Source organism: Octodon degus, unplaced genomic scaffold, assembly GCF_000260255.1.
Source record: "Octodon degus isolate 3935 unplaced genomic scaffold, OctDeg1.0 scaffold00002, whole genome shotgun sequence".
Taxonomy (NCBI): Eukaryota; Metazoa; Chordata; class Mammalia; order Rodentia; family Octodontidae; genus Octodon; species Octodon degus.
In genome coordinates this window covers 25,738,726-25,764,757 of record NW_004524578.1, presented here as the reverse complement: position 1 = coordinate 25,764,757, position 26,032 = coordinate 25,738,726, and the positions used below count along the sequence as shown (strand labels likewise).

Below are 26,032 nucleotides of genomic sequence, written 5' to 3'. Positions count from 1 at the left end.
CATTCTTTTTTTTTTTTTTTTTTTTTTTTTTTTTATTACAGTTTTTCGGGAGCTCCTTTGACTACTCCCCACAAGGCTCCTCCCATACTGACCATAACCAGGAAGGGAACAAACAGGAGGGGCTGCTTTATCCTGCACAGGGACGTGTTTCCCATCACTCCCTTTTTGTGATATTAAAATCTCAGCAACCCTGCCTCTGCTGTGGTTCTCTCTGGAGGCCCGGTCTGCACCTCAGTTTTCCTGGGCCTCCGCGGGAGCTGGGTAAAGCAAAATCTGTGGGTTCTGTCCCAGCAGTTTTCCCCTTCAGCGGTCCGGCTCCTCTCCCTGAGCTGCCACTGCTGTGCAAGACCGAGAGGCTCGTCCCACTCGACATGCGGTGCAAGCTGGATGCCTTTGAAGAGAAGGAGCTGATATCCCCCAGGTCCCCTGAGGAACCCCCCGTCTGTGAAGGGGACACTTCGGTTTCACACTCCTGACACTCTACAATTGGCTCTTCAGTCTCCTGCAAGAAGAAACAGATAAAGCTAAGAGAGATCACATTAACATGTTAAAGTGATGGCTGGAAAATTCTAGAAATGACAAGAAAATTTCAACTCAGAAAGATGGAATTTTCTAGAACAATGGTAACATTCTTTTTTTTTTTTTTTTTTTTTTTGCAGAACCAGGGATTGAACTCAGACCCTTACGCTTGCCAGGCAAGCCCTTATTCTACTAAGCCATCTCCCTGGCCCCCCTTACTTTGAATAGGTGTAAAAGTGCAAAAGCCCTGCAATCTCAAATACTTCAGAAGCTGACACAGGCAGACTGCAAGTCTGAGGTCAGAGTGAACTGACCCCACCTCAAAAAAAAATAAAAGATCAGGCTTACAGGGAGATAGCTTAGTGATACGAGTGCCTGCCTCCCAAGTGCAAGGTCCTGACTTCAATCTCCAGTATAAAAATAAATGAATAAATAAATAAATTAAAGATCAAAATGTCAAAATCCACTAACCTGAACACTTAAGATCCATTCATTCTACTGGGGATATACAATACCTCAATTAAAAAGTAAAGCAGTGAAAGATTGAGAAGAGGTTAAATTATCTTTAACCACACCAAGCTAGGTTAAATTATCTTTCCCTGGGGCAACTTCACAACCTTTGGCTGTCAGCAGGGCCTCTAACCCAGAAGACACCCTGGCTAAGAGAAGCAGGTAGGTTCAAAGGGAAAAGGAGTGCTTAGGAACCCTCTAGGCGCTTCCCTAACAGTGGGCAGCACTGCATGTTTTATGATATTAGCTACTTTATATTACCTTTCAATACATCAAGAAAATACAAAATCATAGCAAAAACAAACTAAAAATGTTATTGCTATTTGAAAGGCTGAAGACAGAGAGGTAATAAAGTATAACAGTTCAGCATGTATAGACACAAAATATCAAACTGGCTTCCTCTCACATGCCCCACTTCGACTGGCTGTAGCTGCCTGGAGCTCAGCTTTAAGAAGCTGCCAGAAAAAAAAAAAAAGGAATTAATAAAAAAAATTTAAAAATAAAAAATAATTTTTTTAAAAAAGCAGCAGCCATCAGAGCCAGATGTGGTGGACCAGGAATTTAACCCTAGTGCCTGGGAGGCTAAGGCAAGAGGATCACAGCATATTCAAAAGATCACTGCAAAGTCAAGGTCAGCCTGGGCTACAAAACAAGTTCAGGACCAGCCTAAACTACATAACATAAGCCCATCTCAAAAAAACAAAAAGAAGTTGTCAGAGGCAAAAACCCTAGGCTTAGTGTGGAAAATTTTAGAGACAACCAGCAAACAGATGAAACTGCGACACATCCCCAAATCCATGATGCTGTCTCTATTTGTTTATCTTCAAAGAATCCTAGATCCCCAAGTAGTTCTTTAGTGAACCCTGATTTTTTCCAACCAAGTCTCCTCGAGTGCTATGTACAGAACCTCTGAGGCTCCCCATCTCCTACTGCTATCAAACTATTATGCTCTTACACTGTGCTCTTACCTTCCTTTGTTGATACCCACTAACAACCCTTAATCACTCTTATGCCTGAAGAACTTAATCCCCAGTTCATACCCTCCCTGCTGTCCCCACCCTGCTTCTACCAGCATGGCCTATGGCTGACTCGAGGTGCTTCGTTCAGCAGTCTCGTAGTCTCTTGAACTAATTATCAACAAGATTCTCCCTTACACGACTTCAGCCACAACTCCAGTCACTGCCCCTCCAAAGTATCCATCCTAAGTGTGCCACGCTCCAATCACCTTCATCACCCAGTTAGCAGCTCTGAATGGATCTAAGCGCACAAGTGGCAGGATCACGTGACTGAAGCAGGCATGACGGTTCCAGACTTTCAGTCAACTTCCTCTACATGAGTAGGGCCCTGAGGCTGGGTCTCAGTTGGAAAGTAGACCCAAACAGCGAGAACATGCCCAGCTGCCTATGCAGCAGTCCAGGAGCCATGGCAGCTACTCTTAACCTAAGTCAGCCTGGTGAGGTGTTTTCTTTTCTTTTTTCCAGAATCAGGGATTGAACTCAGACCCTTGCGCTTGCCAGGGAAGTGCTTATTCCAGTGAGCCATCTCCCCAGACGAGGTCTCTTCAATGTGTCTGTTTACTCACGTTTCTGTGTTTCCCATATAGGCCACAGGACAACAGAAATCTTAATCATCTCTTTCTTTTTCTCTGGATCTATTCTCAAAATCTAGCATAGTACACAATGCTAGATTTCACAAGGAGGTCCTCTGCTAGACCTGATGGCACAGACCTGTAACCCCAATACTCTAGGAGACTGAAGCAGGAGAATCAAAAATTCAAGCCCAGCCTGGGAAACTTGGTAAGACTCTTATAGGACTCAGAAAACAAGGAATGGAGAAGTAGCTCAGTACAAAGGCCTTGAGCTCAATTTCCAGTACTGGAGGAAGAAATGAGACCCTCAATAAATTTTTATTGAACAAATATAGGAATTTCTCTCTCAAACCAGTATCTTATTTTCTCTATCTCAGTAGCTGATACCAATCACCCATTATATGGCCTGCTTCTGCCTAGGAATCATTAGATTCCTTCCCTCTCCCTAAAACCTTACATTTAGGAATTTACCAGGGTCTCTCAATTTATATATATATATATATATTTCCCACACACACACAAAATTTTTTCATGAAGGGGCTGAGGAGATGGCTCAGTAGAGTAAGTGCTTCCCTTGCAAGCACAAGGACCTGAGTTCAATCTCCAGTTCCTCCCCCCACCCACTGCCAAAAAAAAAATTTCATGAAGGAAAATTCCTTTTCAACAAAGGCCATAATTTTCTAAAATTACAACAAAATGAAAAAAATTCCAGGGCTGGTGAGATGGCTCAGTGGTCTAAAGCACCTATTTAGAACAAGCTTAGCAAAGCACAGGGACCGCGGTTCAATCCCCCAGCACCACATGCCAGCCAGCCCTGCCCCCTGGTGGGCTGAGCTGGCCACACACACACACACACACATACACACACACACACACACACACATAAATAAATAAAATTAAAAAGAAAAAAATTCCACAACAAAAATTAAAATATTAAAGAATGAAGATAAATCAATACTTCAAAAAATATTTCCGAGATTTGTTATATAATGAAAAAAGACAATTTTTCAAACATCAAATATTATCTTTTTTTTGTTTTTGTTTTTTTATTACGGAACTGGGGATTGAAGTCAGGCCCTTGCGCTTGCCAGGCAGACACTTATTCTACTGAGCTATCTCCCTGGCCGCTCAAATATTATCTAATGGGAAAGCCAGAAGGCCTATTATTAAACAAAAGTAATAGGTTCACTTAACATAGCAATCAATCGTTTCTCGGTCCTTTGGTTAAGATCAAGTGTAGTAACATAACTATCAATCAAGAGTTTAATTCTTCCTGAGCACAACCTCCTCCATGGCAGAATTTCAGAAAAGTGTCTGGATCAAGGAGATGAAAAAAAAGACAATAGTTGGGCCTCTTCTCCATGAGTAAAATGAGCTTGTTCCTCATTAGTATAGTGGTGAGTATCCCCACCTGTCAATGAGTAAAATGGCCCCAGATCTGAACATAGGTGCAACAAAGTTTCCAGATCTTCAACTCCAGAAAGTAATTCAAAACAAAGTCAGCATATGATGCTAATAACAATAGTCAGTGGCTAGGGGATACCTCAGTGGCATAAGCCCCTGCCTGGTAAGCTCAAGGTCCTGAGTTTAATCCCTGATACCAAAAAAAAAGGAAAAAAAAATCCAAACAATAATCGGTAAATACCAGTAATATACTGACACTGGAAATAAGCCCATGACAGATCCCACTGAAAAAATAAAAGCCAACTCTTACCAACAGGCCCTCCACCCATGGATGGGTTCAGAGAAGAATACAATGTGTAGATATGAAAATACTAAGAGAAGCAATGAGAAAATATACAAGTAGCAGCTCTAAACTTCATTTCCAGAGCCAGGCCTGGAGGCTTATGCCTGTAATCCCAGTATTTAGGAGGTTGAAGCAGGAGGATCACTGCAAGCTTGAGGCCAGCCTGGGCTATAAAGTGAGCTAAAGGTCAACCTGAAATTCATAGTGAGACCCCGCCTCAAAAATAAAAAAACAACAACAAATAAAACTTCATTTCCATTTCTATGGATTTAAAATATATAAAAATTTTATATGAGAAATTTACAGGAAATCATCAATCTGTTTTCTGCAGAAAATGAACACAAGGGGGCCGGCAAGATAGATCAGCAGACTAAGTGCCTGCTTAGGCAAGGACAGGGACCAGAGTTCAATCCCAGGCACCACATGCTGTGCCAGCCCCACCCTGGGTGTGCTGAGTCCAGGAGTATTGGCACACATCTATAATCCCAGTGCTGAGGAGGCTGAAAACAGGAGGATCACTACAAGTTTGAGCTGCGTAGTGAGACACTATATAAAATACAGAAAGAAAGAAAAAGAAAGAGAGAGAGAGAGAGAGAGAGAGAGAGAGAGAGAGAGAGACAGAGACAGAGACAGAGAGAAAGAGAGAAAGAGAGAAAGAAAATGAACACAAGGGCCAGGCATGGTTGTACACGCCTGTAATCCTAGCATTTGGGAGGTGGAGGCAGCAGGATCATAGTGAGTTCCAGGCCAGCCTGGGCTACAAAGTTAATTCAAGGCCAGCCTAAATTGCATAGTGAAACCCTGTCTCAAAAAGGCAAAAACATAAAAGAAAGAAGAAAATGAACAGAAGACGATTGACCAAAGGTTGAACAACAGGCCCATGGCCAGAGAAAACACAATATAGAACTATTCCTTTCTAACCCTGTTCTTACATCTTGTATATTTTCTTTAAAAAAAAAAGTGTGTGTGTGTGTGTGTGTGTGTGTGTGTGTGTGTGTGTATGTGTGTGTAACTAGAACAAGAAAGGAGGTGAGGGACAAAAAGCCAAGCTGACTTTTGCCACACAGACCCACGGCGTTACCTCGGTGACTTTCCTCTCCACTTCTGTTCCATCCACATAGTATACATCTGTGATGACACGGGTGACAAGTGTGCGCACTTCACGGATTGTTCTCATGTGGCGATGCAAGACGTGGCCGTGTGGAGGCTGAGGCATATCAAACTCTTCTTCTCCCTATGAGAGACAGGCAGAGCGCAAGGTCTCACCACCAACTGACAGAATCACAAGTCAGCTTTTCCATGAGCACTGTGCAGTGTGATCGATGTTCTCTCCCCTCTGACGTCTACTCCCCTATGGCTAACGCTTCCACAGCCAGGGGCTGGGCAGAAGCTGTCAGCAGAAGCAGCGGTGAAAGGACCCAGGACTGCCCAAAGCAAGATCCCAGCACCTCGCTTATACTAGGAAAGTTTAGGTGACTTTGGAAAGCTGAGAGCACATTACTTTTAGATGGTGACCCTAATGTTGATGATGATTTGTCAAGTAATAAGTATGATTTTGTTTCAGCAGTTCATTCTTTATCCCTTTACATAGAAATAGAATGACACTGGGCTGGCGAAATAGCTCAGCAGACTTTAGCACCTGCTTAGACAAGTGCAGGGACCAGGGTTTGATCCCTGACACCACATGCTGCACTGGCCCTGCCCCCTGGCATGCTGAGCCAGCCACTGAGTCTGGTCATGGTAGTGCTCTCCTATAGCTCTCCTGTAATCCCAGGGCTGGGAGGCTAAAAACAGGAGGATCACTATGAGTCCAAGCTGCATAGTGAAGGCATGTAACAAAAACATAAAAAAAAAAAAAAAAGAAAGAAATAGAATGACATGCCTACAAATCTCAGTGCAATCTGTTCTGCTTGCATTGAAAGTGAAAACCACAGCTTATGTAAGGAACAAAGTGTAGATGTTTCTACTGGCACGAAATAGGAAATATTTAATCTGTTCCGAAGAACATAAAGATGACAGCTAAAGAGTTAAGCTAATACAAAGAAACAGAAAACATTAGAAAAGTAAGACTTTCTATCTAGTTGTACCATAAAGAATAATCAGGGCCAGACAGGGTGGTGCACACCTATAATCCCAGCACCTTAGGCTGAGGCAAGAGAACCATTGCAAGTTCAAGGCCAGCCTGAACTATTTGGCAAGACCCTGGCCTCAAAAAAAAAAAAAAAAAAAAAGCGTACTTCCCTTACTAGCAGACATGGTTCTGCCCATGAAGTGAAAATTTAAGGAATATCCATCCAAGCCCCACTGTACCACGAAAGAGAAAGCACTGAAGTTTAGAGGACACCATACAGCCATTCTCATTTCCCAACCATTCCTCAAAAGATAGCACACCAATTCCTATACATCATCTGCAATTTTTTTAAATTGTCACAAAATCGGGCTGGCCAAATAGCTCAGAGGAGTAAAGCACTTGCTTAGGCAGACATAGGGACTGGGGTTTGATCCCCAGCCTGCCATGTCAGCCCCACCCCCAGGGCATACCAAGACTGGGCGTGGTGGCATGCTCCTGTAATCCCAGTGCTTGGGAGGCTGAAAACAAAAGGATCACTACAAGTCTGATCTGTGTAGTTAGACCCTGTAGACCCTGTACTAAATACACACACACACACACACAGAGCACAAATTGCCAGAAAAACTTTGGAGCCTCAGTCCTAGCTAGGATGGCCAGCCAGACAGCTCAGTGGATTAAAGTGCCCTGCCCAGGCAGACACAGGAGCCATGGGTTCAATCCTCAGTCTGCCATGCTGTCCTGGGCCCCAGGGCGCACTGAGATGGTGAATGAGGCAGTGGCCTGCTTTAATCCCAATACCTGGAAGGCTAAAAAACAGGAGGATCACTACAAGTCCGATCTGTGTAGTGAGACCCTGTAGACCCTGTACGAAATACATTAAATAAAAAATAATAGTCACAAAATCCACATGACAGAAAATCAACCACTCCCAAACCAACAGTTCTGTGGCACTGTAGCCATCGTTATAGTAACTATAATAACAATCAATAGGCAGCAGCCACAGCCAAGTTACTTAGGCCCTGACGGTGCCTGAGCCAGCGCTGAGTACTCCACTCGCCTCATCCCACTGTGCTCTCCAGCACCCTGGTGAAGCGGGGCTGGGGCCAAAACCTTGGGCTCCACAGCTCCTCTCATCCCAGTGATGAACAGAGACTAAGTCCTCACTTTATAGACAGCAGATAGAGGAGGCAAAAGAAAATCAGGTGTCTTCCATGTGGTTGCTGAATGTGGCATCAAATTTAACTCTCTACAAAGGCAAAGACATCAAGTTGGTAGGTGGCAGAACACAAATACTTTAAAAATGAAAATAAACAGAAGCAGAATGGGGTCTAACCCTGAAGAATTTTGAATCTGCGCTCTTAGTACTCTGGGACATTTGTTATCAAAGGCACACAGTCATAAGATCGTAGCTCCTGAGAAAGCACAGAAAGAAGCACAAATAGACCATGATTTAAAAACAGAAGAGCAACAGAGCATAGGGAAAAGAACATGGATGCTGAAGACTGATATACTGAGCTCAGAAGCCAGTTCTGCCACCTCCTGATGGCAAACCCTTGGGCAAGTTATTTAACTTTTCGGCCTCATGTTTTTACATCTGTGAAAGGGGAGTAGCAATCCCAACCTCACAGGGTGGGCTGTCTCAAGCACAGTGACAACGCAGCACACATGTCCAACAGATAAGAAACACATTCTACAAATCAACTTGGAAAAGCAGAACGAGAGTACTCATAAGAAGCACTTCTAGGCAGATAGCGAGTGAAAAGGCAGTTGTCTCTCGCATGGATCCCAATGCCAGCTGATGCCATGCTGTGAACTTCCACTTATTTGTCTTTTTGAGACAGTCTCGCTTTGCAGTTCCTTGAGCTCACTTTGTAGCCCGGGCTGGCCTCGAACTCACATGATCCTCCTGCCTCAGCCTCCCCAGTGCTGGGATTACAGGCATGTGCCACCACACCTGGCTTAAGTTCCGCTTATTTATTAACACATCCTGGTCCCCGCTGTCCCTTCCCCTGACCTACCTGCTTTCCTCCACAGTAGCCATACTTCCCTACTCTGTTCCTGGAGTTACTCATTCTCTGGCCTCACTGTCATCAGCTCCCATCCCTGTCTCCAGTCTTAGCTGCTCTTCTGCATCCCCTGAGGCCTTGGGCCTCTCCCCATCTCTCTCTACTTCTGTGCTGTCCTTCACATTTCTCCTTTGCTTTCCACTGCCTGGGATCCCAGGAGCAGTGGGAAAATAGACGGAGGGGAGGGCTGATTACCACCCCCAGAAAGGACAAGAAATCGGGGCAAAAGAGACCCAGTATGGCAGACTAACAGGACCATATCCCTGGCTTTCTTTCCTAGTGAAAACCCATTTAACAACTCTACCATTACCCTATTATCTCTAAAAGACTGTGAATTGTGTCACCATCATTTTTATTCTTTTACTCTATCTCTAGCCTGGATAAGCGGCTTTTATCTTCCAACCTCTGTTCTGCACAAAACTCTCAACAGTTGGCACTCAGTAGAAGAGCTGCAATTTAAAGTTTCTGAAGCACTCAGCACGTTCTCACCTGGCTGTGGAGCGACTCTGTGTCATCCGCAGGGGCACCAACAGGCTTCTCCTCACCGCCCCTCTCAGTCTGCACTGTGGCATCTTGCTTCCCCGAGCTCTGGTCCACTGTGCTAGTGCCCTGCTCACACACATTCTTGACAGTCTGGGTTGCTGCAGAAACAGTTTCTGGGACCCAGAGGGAACGCTCCAGGGTCTGGATTCCAATGTTGTTCTGGATGGGCCTTTCAACCAAGGCCTTGCTGGGCTTTTCCTGGTGGGCGTCCTGTTCTTCTTGCTGGTCTTCCTGTGCATCTGTCTCCATGGCTTCTCCTTGTGGGCTGCACGGCCCTTGTGAGGATGTCTGCTGAGAGGCAGGAGATGTGGGATCCTTGAGGAGACTAACCATCTTCACTGGCTGTTCACTCTCCCTAATGCTTTGATCGCCCTCTAATTTTGCTTTCTTCTCTTCTTCTTGAGTACTTGGAAAATGAAGCAAGTTCCCCCTGAAAGTGAAATACATGTTATGGTTTCAATATGGTTTATCCCCTCTGAAGCTCGTGCGCATGGGCGGAGCCTTGGAAGTAAGCAGGAGTACACGTGCTCACCAGGGCAGCAGCCCCGGCGTGAACGTCAGTGCCTCCCAACGAAGACCAGAGCCAACACACGTTCGTTCCTGTGCTCTCCACCCAGGACTCTGCTGGTGAGAAGGCCACAGCCTTAGGTGTGTGTGTGGCTTCCGAACAGAACTGTGCACCAAAATAAACCTCTCTTCTTCCCAGTTTACCTGGTCTGTGGTCCTGTGTTACTAGCAATAGAAATTGGACCAAGTAGACTAAAACAAGAGGAAAGGGGGTGCATAAAATAGGGACAAAGGGGAACTGTATTTTGACAACATTAGTGACAAAGAACTCAAAATGACTAAGCACATCACTTTGGGGGACGCTCATAATGTTCACTCCCATAAAAAAAAATAAATAAATAATGGCAGCAGGACCATTCCTCCGTGAGGGTAAGACAGTCATCACACTTCTTCCTAGCGTTAGCTATGAACTCCGAAATCTGACACAGGAAATTAAGTAAACTCTACGATGAAAGCGGTCAGTAAAGTCACAGGCAATGAAAGGCACCTTACAGATCTACTTTGAAAAAGATCAGTTAGGTCATGAGGACTCACTTAGCCTCATGAATGGTATTAACAGTCCTTAATTGGCCTCTAGCATTATTTATAGCATTATATTGGTTAGTCTGTCCCCAGCTAACCAATGACTTTAGAAAAGAACTCTAATCTTGAAAAAGATCAGATGCGATTCTGGTTTTGTTAACAGTATGAGTGTGTCTACGGTCCTACACTTCGGCATAACTTGGTTCCTTAAACACATACTCAAGACAACCCACTTCTCATTGGTTCCATTGGGCATCAGTAATTTTTTTACTTTTATTTATTTGTGTGTGTGTGTGTGGCCAGCTCAGCCCACCAGGGGGCGGGGCTGGCTGGCATGTGGTGCTGGGGGATTGAACCGTGGTCCCTGTGCTTTGCTAAGCTTGTTCTAAGTAGGTGCTTTAGACCACTGAGCCATCTCACCAGCCCCGGGCATCAGTAATTTATCTATCACACAAGCACTTGATGAATGTCTGCTATGAACCAGTACCATGGTTTCTGAGGTGCCCAGGTTTTAAAGTCCTTAATTCTCTAGAGTGAAAAGGTAGGCTTCCTGAGTTGCACTGTCCAAATCAGCAGCCACTGGCCATATGGGACTGCTGACCACATGATATACGGGTCATGCATCCTGAGACATACTATAAGCTTAAAATGCACAGTACATTTCAAAGACTTAATATAAAAAATATATTTCACTAATATCTTCTTACGCTAACTACATGTCACTATAACAATGTTTCAGACACTGATTAAAATATCTTATTAGGGAAGAAAATCCTTTTAAAGACCTAGGCTAGCTCCAAATTAGCAAGTTACACAGAAGTTCTTCATACTCATCTTTACACTTCAAACACCTAACAAGGAGCTTACTATGAAAATAGGTGACATACTAATAATCACATACTCTGAAAAGAGCAAATATTCTCCAAATCAAAAACTGAAAAAATCTACTCAGATTAAATAAACACAAGCTATATGTAAATAGCCAGAACAAACATAAAAGAAAACCATTCTGACCTGAGTTTTCTAGGCCCACCTATCTACAGTACTGTCTGAGTTTTGAGTGTCACAGTTTACAAGACACCAAATGTGATACATCCTGAAAATGACATTAAAGAGGACCAGCTTCACCTATTGCTTCACATACAGTCAGAGAAGAAGCGTGCCTGGGAAGAACCCCCAGCCTCGTCCTCAGCAGTGCCCCTGCCCAGGCAAAAGAGAAGCATTAAGGGCTCGTCAAAGTTTTCAATTTGCTCTGGTTCCTTTTTTTTTTTCTGAGGTAACAGGGATTGAACTTAAGACCCTGCACTTGTCAGGCAAGTGCTTATTCTACTGAGCTATCTCCCCAGCCCTTGCTCTGGTTCTTGATGAGGAAGAGAAAAGAAGTTCTGGAGGTTTCCATGTTTGGCTCAGTTCATCAGAAAAGGAAACTGAAGAAGGATTTGGAATATAAAGTTCTAGCTAGGTCTCTCAGGAACCTCAGCTGTCCAGAGCCACGCTCCAATGAAGAAAGGCAAGAACACGATGACCACGAAACAATAAGAAGTGCCTGCCTGGTCCAGCGTTTACAAATGCTCATGCATGTATTATACTGAGCAGAAGCACACTTAATATTAGCTATGTATGATTAATTGATTGAAGAAATTCAACTCACCTTTGCTATAAACTGAGTATTCATGTTTCAACCTTCTAAGCAACAACGAAAGTGAACTGAAGTCAAAAGGGACAGGACTGGTCCAGGAGTTCGATCCCTAGAACTCCCAGTGATCTCACCCTGCCTAGCCTCTCAATGGCTGGGCTTACCTCTCCAGGTACCAAGCCACCTCTCCAGACTAATTCATGATTTCAAGAATTCAACTACCATTGTTTTAAACAGGCTTACACATTGTACCTCATGCCACAGACTAAATATTTGTACCCACCCAAAACTACTAACTTTAATCCTAATCCCCAGGGTGACAGTATGGAGACTAAGATCTAGGCCTCTGTGAATTGATCAGTGGCCTAACGGGCCTCAGAGATCTCCCGTGTAGGAAGCAGACCCTTACCACATCACCAAATCTGTTGGCACTTTACGACTTCCCAGGATCCACAAGAGAAGAAATGGCTTTGTTGCTCATAGACTACCAAGCTTATCGTGGCTTAGGACAGTAGCAATGTGTATGAGACACTGGTATCAAGCATTTTATGAATCAATGGAGCCAAAAAAAATGTAAAAATAATTCTCACCTGATGGGGGCCGAGGGGAGCTCCTCACTTCCAGCCTTCTCTTCTTGTCGGGCTTCACAGATGCAACCAAACACAGAAACGGTTTTCTGGGGACTAAGGTAAGATATGAAAGTAACACACTGCACATTAGGGTCTCAGGCACAAACAGAACCCTTTCTTCACCCCAAACTCCAAAGCACCTTACATTAAAATGCAACTTCTTGGCCAGCGTTCCCACATGCTGCGTGGCTCACCCTCTCATGTTGTGGGGTGTACTTCTTTTCTTACTTTTACTTGGCCCACACTCCCTTTGCAGAGCCTGCTTCTTCAAGAAAACTTTGCTACCGTTTGCGCTTGTCTTGACCAATTCTTTGCTCCAAACTGAAATGACCTATGGAGTACCCTCTAGAGACTCCAGCGTTTCAAAACCCAGTAACCCAGTTGGCTTCACCAGCCAGAACAGCAGGCCCAGCAGTGAGCCGATCTTGTAAACACGTAATCCCAGACCCACACAAGCAGGCCGGATCTCAGTGACCTGCACTTCCAAGACCACTGAAGAGGTGGCTCACTGTCGAAAGCATGCAGCTGTTGGTTCATCACAGGTTACTGAGGCAAGGGCCCTTCCCCAACAATCAGTGCCCAAAACGCAGAGCTCCTAACACTGCTACCTGTGCTAGGAAGGCACAAAGCTATCCATTTATAGACTTCAACATGACTTTCTGGTGCTACGTGCCTGGGCAGCAACCCGGAAAGGAGTTTGTTAACTAACAATCTGTAAAACACAAGCAGGAGGAGTATTCCCTTTCAAATACTTCCTACTCATCAGAATAGCATGCTCTCTCTCTTCTGCCCCTCTCTCCTCTTTCCCCACCTACAAATAAGTCATCTGCTTGTATTAAAAAACAAAACAAGGCCCAAGCAGGAAATTCTACAACTCTCAGAGGTCATCTATCTTTCCAAGCAGGTCACTGTCACCCATTGCAAGGAATTCTAAAGAAACATGTCTAAAGTCCTGAAAAGGAGCAGGCTGATAAGGAAGCATGAAGGACAGCCCTACAGCTCCCAAGACCCCAGCTTTATACCCAGTTCCTGAGCAGCCATTCTGGTCCCTTAAGAGACACAGTGACAAACTATAAAAATTCTATGGGAAGTGGTCCTTCAAATTTTCACAGGGCTAAGAAGGAAGCTAGTCCTGAGAACCTCTGGAAGACCTGAAGCTCCTCTTTAGAGAGCAAGACTCCAGCACTGCTCCAGCTGCGGCTAAGCAGTCACTGCTGACCCTAACTCACCACAGCTTAAGTGGGCACCTGTATGGAGGTTCCTGCCTTTAATTAGACCTCTTATGTGGATAACTTTGCTGAGGCTGTGGCTCTCAGATTCTTGATAATTTATCTAACCTTCCTCTAAGCCATACTTTGTCCTCCACAAGAAGCACAGCAACCTACCCTGCTCCTCATATTGGGGTTCTATGTCCCCAATGTAATAGTACATAATAATAAGTTACTTTTTTTACCCTTCAAACAGACAGCTCAAGAGTCACTAACTTTTTTCTGTCTTTCTGTTTGTATTTTAGGGAAGGGTCTACAGGGTATTCAGGGTCTCACTACTAGATCGGACTTGAAGTGATCTGCCTGTTTACAGCCTCGCAAGAGCTGGGATTACAGGCGCTTGCCACCAGGCCCAGTCTCAGGGAGCCCCAGAGGCAGAGCCTGCAGGGCAGGCCCAGGAATCAAAACCTGGGTCCCTGTGCCTGCTTGTAGGCACTTTAATCTGCTAAACTATTTAGCCAGCCCTTCTGTCTTCTGACAGGTTTTTTTCATCAACCCAGCCAGTGAACCTCAATGACTGAAGGTAAATGGAGAACACATAATCCCCAGTGGTAGGGTCTATACACATTGCAACTGGAAGAAGCTACAGCAGACAGAAACCTCCACTGCCTCAGCACCCCATGAACTATTACAGGGATTTTGTATGCATCTCTCAGGAAAAATGAGAGATTAGGGTGAGGCAAACTTGGGAAGTAGGGGCAACACGTGTGTAAAGCAGTTCCCGATGCCCTGCACATGGACTCTTCCCCAGAACCTGAGCAGGTCTGATGGGATGGCCTAGAGCCAGGAGGTAGATTATAAAAAAAGGACAAGCTACACTGAGTATCTGACACTGTGTTCTCACTTGCATGTGGTCCACGCTCACACTGGAGAGTGTACTTCTTTTCCTAGTTTCCCTTGGCCCAACTCGCTCTGCAGAGCCTGTTTCTTTTCCTATCTTTAATAAAACTTTGCTACCATTATTTAAAAAATGTAAATTCTTCATGTGTGCTTCAAATTAACATAATAAAAACTTCAAGGAAGATTCACTGGAAATAAAGAAGAAAACTGTAAGAACATGAAGATGTGATCAGAAAATCAGAATATAGAAAACAAAGGGCAAGTAACAAGTTCCCTGAATAGGTGATAAGACACGGGCGCAACAGGAGTGTGTGACTTCAACAAGTGCTAAATATCCCAATCAAATGCAACCAGTAGACCTATCTGGGTCATAATTCAAGCATTGTTAAAAAAAAAAAAAAAAAATGAGGGGCCAGGGAGACAGCTCAGTAGAATAAGCGCTTGCCTGGCAAGCACAAGGGTCTGAGTTCAAGCCCCAGTTCTGCCAAAAAAGCAAAATAAAACAAACAAAACAAAATGTCAGAGCCACAGAAAGCTGAACATTATACATTTGATAATAAAACGTGGTTAGGTTTTAAAAAATTCCTAGCTTTGCGCAGTGGCAGTATCACAGCCAAAGAGGTTTATTTGAGGTACAATTATGGCTAAACATTCTTATCTTTTAGAGATCATACTGAAGGTTTACATAATAAAATACCTTCAAAATAATTAAATGGGAGAAGGGATTGTTGTAAATATTTATAAATGAACCAGCCATCTGTTGGTACTTTCTGAAACACGATGACCCAAGATGCTACTCTCAACTTCTGTATACACTTGAAATCTCCCCCACAGTAAGATGACTGAGAAATGAGGCGACACCAAGTAATCTGAACTGAACCCATTTACACACAATACTTAAACGCGTAAAGAGCTGTGGTTGAGTGTTCCACACCTGTAATCACAGTGCTTTGAGAGGCTGAGGCTGGAGGATTTCAAATTTAGGCCCAGCCTGGGCAATTTGGTAAGACCCTGTCTCAAAAGTAAGAAATAAAAAAAGGGCTTGGGATGTAGCTCAATGTGTCACTCAATCTCCCAAGTAATTGAGATTTCAGGAATCTACTCCATGCCCAGCACCGAGAGGAATTTCATTCATTCCACAACCCACCATCCTAACCCTCTGCTCAAGTTTCCTCTTATTTGCTCTTCCCACATTCTGCCCTAAGAGTTCAGGAAGTTTCAGCAGCATATTCTGTTTCCTTCCAATGCACATATATACAGACTTAGTTAACAGATACCTGGCACACAGCTCTGCTAAGGCCACAGAGATCAGCGGCAAACTCTCCCTTCTTAAAACTTGTTGGGGCTCCACATCACGAAGGGCCTCTAGGCATGCATTGTGGCTTGGGGGCAGAGTGCCCACCTTGCATGCCCAAGACCCTCAGTGCAAGGAGAAGAGGATACTGGAAGAAAAAAAAAACTAAACTACTTATTTTTCAAATTAAATATGCAAGAGCCCAGGAACTAATTTAGGAGACAGCTAAGGACACATCAAAGGACTCTGAGAAGTCAGAAAGGGGCAAATTTTGTTCACAGACCTATGTTTCACTTGAAATCAAAATTTTTATTTTTAAAAATCCAAATTTCTTTTGTTTTATTTTCTTTTGTTTATTCTTTTGCTATGTGAGACTGGACCCTGAGGCTACATTTCCATACCTTTATTATTTTTTGAGATAAGGCCTCACTAAGTTGCCCAGGATACTCTCAAACTGCATTCTTGCCTCACCCTCTCAGAAGCTGGGATTACAAGGCTGTGCCACACACCACGCTTAAAAATCCACCTTTGTTTAAAGATTTAAAGTTTTGGCAACAGTAAATTTACACTCCTGGAGCTGAGGAGATAGCTCAGTGGAGTAAGTGCTTGCCTGGCAAGTGCAAGGTCCTGAGTTCAAGCTCGGATACCACCAAAAAAAAAAAAAAAATTTATACTCCTGAATTAGAACTGGTGGCCAGATCTGAACAGGACACACCCCGAGAAACGGGACATACATCCTGGCAGCGTCCTGCTCAGCATTCCTGACAGCTGGCACTTACAGTACCTGCCCAGCACCTGAGAGTCCTTGCCTGGACTGCACCAAACACTTCTAGTGCTTCCGCGTCCACTAGCTCACACAAAAAACAAATAAGACATCTACTTGCACAGCCAGCAGATGGCAAAGCTTCACCACCAAAAGCTCAGTATGGGGTCACACTTACAATGCACTACAGCATTCGTGACACAGCAAAAAGAGCAACTCAACACGGCAGTCAACTTGGCAGGCAGAAAGAAAAAGCGCTAAGCGGTGGTTGACTGAGACGCAGAAGCTGCAGTGTCCACAGCCGTCTCCCACTCAGTCTTCTAGTTCCTCCCCAGAACAACAGCCACCTCAGACTCAACCGCAGGGAAAAAGCACTTGCAGGGACAAAAGGCATCCGAGTTTTAAATACAGAAGCTTCACTGATTAACACATTGGTAAATCCTTTGTGCTGGAGTTTGCCCTTAGGGTTTTTTCTTTGATGATAAAGCATCTTCCCCTCATTACCAGAAGCTCTGGATTAAACTCCTTGAAACGGACACCCACTCTGGTTACCTGGCAACAGCCTCAGCAACGGCAGTAGAACCATTTCTTCTTTCACCAGTTGTAGGCTCTGAAGAAAAACAAAAGCAGGAAAGAAAAGGAACAATTCAGGTATTGTCACACCTAAAACCTTCCCTCTGCTCTGTATTTTCAACAATGAGATAAACAGAAATAGTAAAATGAATCAGTAAACATAAGCAAATTTCTTATAATTTAATGTCCAAGTTTTTTCATCTCCACCAATTAATTTTCTTTCAAGTTTTCTATAGGAAATGAGTCAGTGTGGCTTAATATACAATAAATTACTAAACTGTAATATTTTAAAAATAAGCCTCTCCTGGTCATCTATCCACATAAAATATTAAAAAAAGAAATTTTTTTAAAAATTAAGAAAATAAAAAATAGGCTAGGCATGGTGGTGTTCAGCACTCAGGAGGCTGAAGCAAAACATTGCTGGAGTTCGAGGACGGCTCGGGCTACAAAGTGAATTCAAGGCCAGCCTGAACTGCAAAATAAAATCTTATATCAGTAAGAGAAAAACAGAAAGAAAAAAGAACACAAAATAAAGTTTAAATCAAAATTTTTAAATTAAAAAAATTTTTAAAGAAAAATTATTTTGATAAAATAAGATTTTAGGAGCACCCACAAATACTAAGTATCCAAGTTTTTCTCAAAGTGCTTAGGACAGATACTGATGCATGTTTCCAAGGAAGAACAATCAGCAAAATAAGGGTGATACTAAAGACTCCCATATTTTCAGAGCAATGTCATTAAAATTCATGTGTCTAACACATATTCCAGTTTTAGAAAAAAATAACCTGCAAATAGTTTTAAACTTTTGTAAAATACTTGTGATTTGTCACAAAGTAAATAGCCTGTCAAGGAGACAGTCCAGAGTTAGAGCCCCAGTTCTTTTTTTCTTCCTCATTTTCTCTTCTTTGAGACAGGGTCTCATTATGCAGTTTAGGCTGGCCTTTCACTCACTTTGTAGCTCAAGCTGGCCTTGAACTTGCAGCCATCCTCCTGCCTCAGCATCCCAAGAGTGTTGGGATTACAGGCATGTGCATGCATGACCACGCCCAGCTTAGAGCCCCATTCTGAAGAGAAACCTAGCTCACGCCTTGGCGCCCTACACTCAGGAGTCTAACCTGGGGTAGACTATGTTGTCATTCTGAGTCTCCGGTGCCTCATCTGTAGAGAGGATCTGTAGAGAGAAAACAGGACCAACCTCCTGTCTGTACTCCTAGTATCAGAAAGACACGACTACTGACTAACGGGACAACCTTAACTCTCAGCTCTGTGTAGCCCTTCCCAATTGCCATTTCAGATTTAAAGGATTCAAGATGTTAAGGGTACCCGCACATGCTTTCAATAAACCCTTTTTCATTCCCAAGAAGGTAAGGCTAGAACCATGAAATACTTCAATTCCTAATCAAAACGCATTGAGAAGCAAGATGGAGTTCTAGCTTTGGATCTGGATTCTTCTCCCTGGATTTGAATCTGGCTACTCTAGCTGTATGACTCTCAGGAAGGTGCTCAACTTTCTAGTGCCTCCGTTTTCCCTTCTGCAAACCAGTAACAGGATCTATTTCACGGGTTTGTTAAAGAGTCTTAATAGCTGGACACTTAATGTGCCTGGCATATAGTAAGAGCTGAAAATTTATTAGCTGAAATTATTTTCTTTGGTCTCAGAGAACAGGATTCATCAACTTTTTCCTCTGGTCCCTCAGCTTTAACCTATCCCTTTTGGGAGCCTTTCTTTCAGTCTGTGATTCAATCCCTGATTCCACCAAAAAGAAAAAAAAAATGGATCTTTCAGTATGTGAACTTGCTCAGGCTTCTCATAACTACAAGCATATTATCTTTGACCTTGAATTTCCCTCTAACTTGCCATATTTTCCTTTCTCACATAAACTTCTCAGAGCAAAGTCCATTTCCTGCATCCTCCTTCCCTCCTTTTCCTCTTGCCCATTTTACAGTTTTCTTTGGTACAGCTCCCACCCCAACCACAACACTGAAATGGTTCTCGCTAAAGTCATCAAATGGATCCTACTGCCAAATCCAAAATCCTTTTTCAGACACATCTCACTGCACTGTGGCTCCTACATCTGACACTGTTATCTTCTGTGTCTCTCCTCTCCCCAGGCTTCCTACTACCGCAGCTTCTCCTCTCAAATGCTCCTTTCCAAACTCTTTTGTAGGACTTCTTCCTCTTCAAACTTAAGCAGCACTGACAAATAACCTACTGGAAAACCTACAAGTTTTACAATTAGATATGACTCAAATTCCAGCTCCTTGTCTTCCCAATTATTGTGACCTTAGGCAATAACCACTTAAGTCTGTTTTCTGTCAGTAAATGGTAATGTGATTGCCTATTTGGAGCATTTTTATGAAATGGATGTAAAAAATTATCCTGTATTTCCCTTTCCCCTTATTTCCATGTTCAGCCAGCCCCATGGTTCTGTTCCATTTACTTCACATTCATTCCTGACCTCCAACGCCATTATCAACCCCATTTCCTGGTTAAAGACTGAGCAGAGTTTTGCTAGGCAGAAGAACAGGAAATGGATTGTGCAAAGAATAAAACTGTCATGCACAAACGCACATTTTAAAAGTTTGCTTCTTTCAGTTTAAAGAAGCAAATCAGGCCCCACAGCTCCCCTACCTCAAGTTCTGCTTCTCAGCACAATACCAAAGGCTTCAGGAACTTCGTCCCTACTCCTCATCACCTCTGTGTGCCTCCTCTGTGTTCTAGCAGCACTTAGCAAACTGCCATCCATGTGGAAAACAGGCAACAATAATCAACACTGAAAACCACAACCTTGAACTTGCTGCTCTCTTCTGAACTACCTCTGTACATGAAAACCAATTACTTAAACAGACACAGGTTTAATATGGAGACACAAGTCAAGTAAGTGTATAAAATATCTTCAGTACAATGACAGAGATTAACCAAACATAATGAATGAAAACTACATACAAGGGCCAGCGAGATGGCTCAGTAGAATAAGCGCTTCCCTGGCAAGCACAAGGGCCCTCAGTTCAATCTCGAGTTCCGCCAAAAAAAAGAAAGAAAACTATATATATTATTAAAGTAACTTTTTTTTTTTTTGGCATAACTGGCCCTTGTGCTTGCCAGGGAAATGCTTATTCCTCTGCGCCATCTCCCTGGCCCAAAAGTAACAATTATTAAAAAGTCACTGATACTTCCCAGATGACTTGGAGCTACTAATTACCCAAGATGAGCATGAAATAAAACTTACTTTCCAGGCTAAATTGCAAAGACTCTTCACTGGCCTCTGTCTCGGGACTGACCAGTTTCATTCTTAGAGACAGTTTCTCATCCACTTCTGGGGCAGCCCCAGAATCCCCTTTCTCACTCCCAAGTATGGCATCGTTGGTCTCTACCATGCTTTCAGACATGACAACACTGGTTGTTATGGCATTTTCTGGATAGTTGCTGATGCCTGAAAGAAGGGAGGCAGAGAAGAAGAAAGAAAGAGCACTGAAATACAAACAGTAAAAACAGCGAGGCTAGGTCATCATCAATTTGCCTGTTTGGCTCCACCACTCTGCAGGATTGAAGGGGTCCTAGGATAGATCCTGTCACAAGTATCAACAACTACGAACTAGTATTATTAACACCTGGTCTTAGAGGAGCAACAGGATTCAGATCCACTTCTGCATCTGGACAAAGGATGCTGCATGAGCCCTCAGCCAACCCACATCTGCCAGCATCAGGCATAGGTAGCAGGAGACTCCAGACGGCATGACTGTTACCTCCCAGCACTGACTAGAGAAAACAAACAGGTTAACGTAGAAGTCTACTGGCTGCAGCAGACTGACTGGTTAGCCAGGGTACTGAATAAATAGTACTTCTACCCTATATCTTTCTCTCCCCCTTCCTTATAAAATAGTCCGTATCACTGCCTGGCAGAGATTCTACTGCTTTGCAAGTAATATGATAGAATCCAATTCTTCTCCCTCTTCCTTCCCTCCACCCTTTCTTTCCTTTCATGATCTCTTGGCTCAGGAGAGTAAAATCATATAATCAAATCATATAATCAACCAGGCTTCCACAGCGCTATTCTGAGATGAAAATCAACCTTATCAGTCAGGCCCAACTCCTCAGATCTAAAAATACCGCTTGCTTGAACAATGACATCTTAGAATGCCTGCCTTAAATATCACCATTTTTATTCACTCACCAATAGGAGTACTATGTCTCTTGGGCTCCAATTTTAGGTGCCCAATGAGAGGTGGGGTTGCGCCAGTCAATGGTGGGATAATATCACCTTCTTTAGGCAAAGTGAAATGAAATGGGGTTTCTGAAATAAAAAAAATGAAAACAAAACAATGACAAAAAGCAAATCAAACACATATAAAATAAACAAAAATGAAGAAAACTGCAAAAAAATATTTCAAATGCTCTTTTCTTTTGCTCTCAAATTCTCCTACTCGGATCACTTTCACCAGGCTTCCAAACCATTCCCTCTGTTGTCTCTGCTCTCTTTATGCCCTGACAAGACTGACACAAAGCAGATAAGCAGATGGGCAGACAGGAAGCCCACGGTATGGGGGGGCCTGAGGAAAAAAGGGCAAAAGGAGCCCAAGAACATCTGGCATTACGACAGCAGACCTGGGATACGGAGGAACACACACTTGGATGATTTCATGGTTTCAGAGCTAAACCGTACCGCTATAATCTGGCACAGTGCTATCCCGAGGAGTCCACTTAAAGTCTTAGCACTCTCTAGGATTCGCCAAAAAGTTGATGTTAGTACACAGAATTTACAACCAAATGAAGCATTGACAAAGGAGCTCATGGGCCAAAAGACTTCAAAATACTCGTTGGTTCTAACCTAGAAAATCTGTTTTTGGGGGTTCAGCAGTACTAATCAGCACTCATGTTATACCAAAGGAGCGATGTCTATCTTCACAGCTCTACACAGCAGTCAACCCTACATAGGCAAGCACGCCCAACGTATACATTTTGATTAGTTGTTCTTAAGTTATTACAAACATAAAACATTTGTCAACAAATGAAGCTACTTTTTTAACTAGGTTCTTATTCCACATTCTCATTAACCAAAATCAGCAAATTGCCAACATCACATTCTCTGGCTTCCTATCTCCTTTCATAAAATGGACTCGGGAGAAATGAGAACCCTGCCAGGTTGGTCTCTTAAGCTTAATATATGAAAGCTGACATTACTTTCCTAGATAACTCTAAATAACTATAATCTAATACACTCAGTCACCACTAGCTAAGAAAAGAGTGTTTCTTTCTTCACTTGTACTTTTATTATTCGGTGATGCCAACATCTTGATACTTCTTTCCTTCAAAATCATAAAATAACAACAAAAATAAAAGTCTCTTACATCTATGAGAAAAAAGTGAATTAGTAATCAGAGGGAATGAGAAGTCTCTGGAAAATGAAATAGTCTCTGGAAATAAAGGATGAAAATACACATGCTCAGCTAAAAAACCTACAGAACTGGACTGGAGAGCTTCAAAATGAATTTACTGGCACAGATGTCCTCCACAGTTAAAGAGAAACATGCCAGGCAGACAAGCATGCGTTCTCTGGTGACTCCTTATAAGGTAAATTTTTTAGGCTAACGAAGAACTCAAGAGATACACAAACTATGAAAACAAAAGCAAAGTATCTCACAAAGCTGTACATAATACACTCCAAAGATCAATTTAATAGGATTTTCATTCCTGGAAGAATCAGGAATAAAAGACTGCCCATCCACTGCTTTCTTGACGGGAACCATCCCTCATCTTATAATCCAAACTTCTAAACATCTGTTTGAAATCTCATGCAAATGTAACATGTAAGCAATATTACTGAAAATTATTTGCTGGTAAAAGTGTGTCCTTTGCACAATACTAGGTAGGATCTACAATTAAAACCCTATAAGGCGCAGGGGCTGGGGACTCGATCTGGGGTCCTGCCATGCCGCCCTGCCCCAGGGGAGCACTGAGACTGGGCGTGGTAACGCAGACCTGTAATCCCAGCTCTTGGAAGGCTGTAAACAGGCGGATCACTATGAGTCAGATCTAGTAGCAAGACCCAGAACACAGTGGTGGCAAATCTATGGCACGCATACTGTAAAGGGCCATTTGTATTACTGAGAGTTCTAAAAGGTTTGACATCACTGAACAGAAAGCTGAGATTTTCCCTGCCACTGCCTAAACCCAGCCTGCAACACCCCATTCCCAACTATCACAACAGCCTGTCCACCATTCTCTCTGCCTCAAGTACCCCGTGCTCCCCGGCCCCCTTCTCTCTAAACACTGCAACCAAAGCAACCTTCTTATGAAACATGGCTTGGACCAAGTTGGCTCTTTGTCAAGTCTTCAAGGCGTCCCCTGGAAGATAAATTCTGAATTCTTTAGTCAACATTCAGTAAACTAGTAGCAGCCTGTATCTCCCTTCTTTCTTTAATTATTCATGTTCATGAAGCCTCCATTCAACATCCCACAAACACTTTCCCATTTCCCTGTTCTGTTTACTCACCTGAAAAATCACTACTAAACTAGTCAAAATATCACCAAATCCTGCAAAGTACATTTACTGGATCTTTTTTTTTTTTTTTTAATGGTGGTTAGATGCCATGAAGTGGCAAAGTCTTAACTGTTTGCCTGTTATCAGGCCCAAGGGCCTCTTTCATCCTTGTCTCCTTCCATACAACACTGGAATATTTTATCCTTTTAAATTTACTAGAATTTCCTAACTACTCAGTTCTCTAACCGACACCTCAACATTTCTCACTTTTCCAGATTATTATGGGTTGGCCTATTTTATGTCAACAATGTCAACCTATGAAGATATAGATGGAAAAAACAAAAGGAAATTTAGTATCAGTTGTCAAACCATCTATGTAGGAATTTATCCTTACTACTATGGACTTCAAAGGATTCTACTACAAAGCAATGTTTACAACTCTTAAATCAGGAAGGTATCTCTTAAACTTAAGCTATAAACTTCTTATAGTTTAAGCCCATTTTTTTCTTTAAAAAGTGGTTCTTCCTCCTGCCTCCCTTCCTCCTTCTCTGAGACAGGGTCTAGCCCTGCAGTTGAGGCTAGCCCTGAGTTGAGAAGCTCAGGCTGCCTCATCCTCCTGGGTTCCAGGATTACACACAGGCTCCATCATACCAGGCTCTGGTCACTTATTTTGATTAACGAAAAAACATCTAATTAAAAATAGGTATTTCTATATTGGATGACACTATAAGCAGTCTAAATGTCTGCCTCTGACATTAGTAGCCAGTTCGGGTGACATTCCACCAACTAAGCCAACAAGGATCATATACCCAGAGTCCGAACTATATGTAGCTTCTCTGATTATTATTAACTACTACCAACTTCCACTTTGGATTTAAAGCTTTACTGAACTAGATATAGTTTTTCACATCATCAACCCACCATGAATCTGCTCTGTGCTGGGTGAGGCTGCACATCCAATACTACTGCTTAACTCTGCTTCTGTCAGGTTTAGGAGCGGATCTCCATACACAGGTGTCTGTAGAAGTCACAAGTCCCCTACAGAGGATAGTGGCCCCATTCTGTCTCGACTCTATCTTCCCACTATTCCTACTCTCTCTTCTACCCACTTCCAGGCCCCTTTTCCTGTACTGTTTCAACATTTCTCACACTTGTTTGTTTTTTTTGTTTGTTGTTTTGAGAGAGGCTCTCAATATGTAGTGCAGCCTGGCCTTGAAATTGTGTGATCCTCCTGCCTCAGCCTCCCTGGTACTAGGATTACAGGCATGCAACACCATGCCTGCCTAAGCAGGTTATTTTTTAAATCAATAATGATATTAAAAAAACACAAAAGTAACTTCTAATTAAAAGTATCCAGAAATCTAACAAACCTGGGGCTCACCTATTTATACCTTTTATTCTGTCTTTTCAAACTCTAGAACCATTAATTTTTAGATTTTTTTTTTTTTCCTTTCAGAACCAGGGATTGAACTCAGGCCCTTACGCTTGCCAGGCAAGTGCTTATTCTACTGCTCCATCTCCCCGGCCCCCTAGAACCATTAATTTGTTTATATTATTCTCATTTAAATATTCTCAAAGTTAGCAACTACATTAATTTTAAGTACAGGTAATTTTTTCCGTTCTTTTTGTAATGTTCTGAATGATTTATTTTAATCCTCTAAATCCTTTAATCCTTCCTCCTTTGTACTGCAACTTTTTTTTTTTTTTGAGGGAAGGGTCTACAGGGTGTTCAGGGTCTCACTATTAGATCAGACTCGCAGTGATGCGCCTGTTTACAGCCTCCCAAGAGCTAGGATTACAGGTGCGCCACCACACCTAGTCTCAATTGCTGTCTCACTGCGCCTCGGGCGGGGCTGGCAGAAGACCCTGGGATCAAACTCCAGGCCTCCGGCCTGCTTGCAGGTGCGTTAATCCTCTGAGCTATTTGGCCAGCCCTTGAACTGCAACTTCTAGCTAAAACTATTCTAACTCCTCTGATAAATACTATTTTCCAATCATTGTCTTCATTGATTTTTGTTGTCTGTTTACTAATTAAAACCTTTTTTTTTTTTTGGTACCTGGATTGAACTCAGGACTTTATACTTGTCAGGCAGGATTAAGCCACTAGGCTATTTCCCAGCCCCTAAAATCTTAAAATAGTAAACAAAACACTTATTGACATCTTCAATTATTTTACTATGGCAGTGTCTATAACAAAAAACAACTAGCTTCCATGTTAATAGCATTAATTAAATTCATGAAGAATACTGTTAATGTAACTGAACTAAATTAGTATCTGTCGTTTAGAAGCTTCTTTTGCATTGTTAGGATACTTTAAAAATATTACTGGGGCTGGGGCTGGGGAGATGGCTCAGTGGAATAAGCACTTCCCTGGCAAGTGCAAGGACCTAAGTTCAATCTCCGGTTCCGCAAAA

At 42.8% G+C, this 26,032-nt stretch overlaps 1 protein-coding gene and 1 pseudogene across 7 annotated transcripts in view; both read right to left on the bottom strand.

Moving 5' to 3' along the window:
• Positions 1-26,032, bottom strand: part of Tp53bp1 (tumor protein p53 binding protein 1) — a 73,016-nt gene that overhangs the window by 14,193 nt on the left and 32,791 nt on the right. For 2 of the 7 annotated variants that reach the window (XM_023711096.1, XM_023711097.1), the window contains exons 13-20: positions 21,312-21,431; positions 20,749-20,892; positions 20,367-20,570; positions 17,116-17,173; positions 12,360-12,452; positions 8,991-9,474; positions 5,446-5,598; positions 231-502 (exon numbers count right to left, since the gene is read on the bottom strand). In XM_023711096.1, the coding sequence (XP_023566864.1) occupies positions 231-502; positions 5,446-5,598; positions 8,991-9,474; positions 12,360-12,452; positions 17,116-17,173; positions 20,367-20,570; positions 20,749-20,892; positions 21,312-21,431 (1,528 nt within the window). Of the gene's footprint in view, positions 1-230; positions 503-5,445; positions 5,599-8,990; positions 9,475-12,359; positions 12,453-17,115; positions 17,174-20,366; positions 20,571-20,748; positions 20,897-21,311; positions 21,432-26,032 lie in introns of those variants that run through there. The other 5 variants (XM_004623358.3, XM_023711103.1, XM_023711111.1 and 2 more) reach the window with 4 other exon arrangements.
• On the bottom strand, positions 23,707-23,807 carry LOC111816303 (annotated as a pseudogene).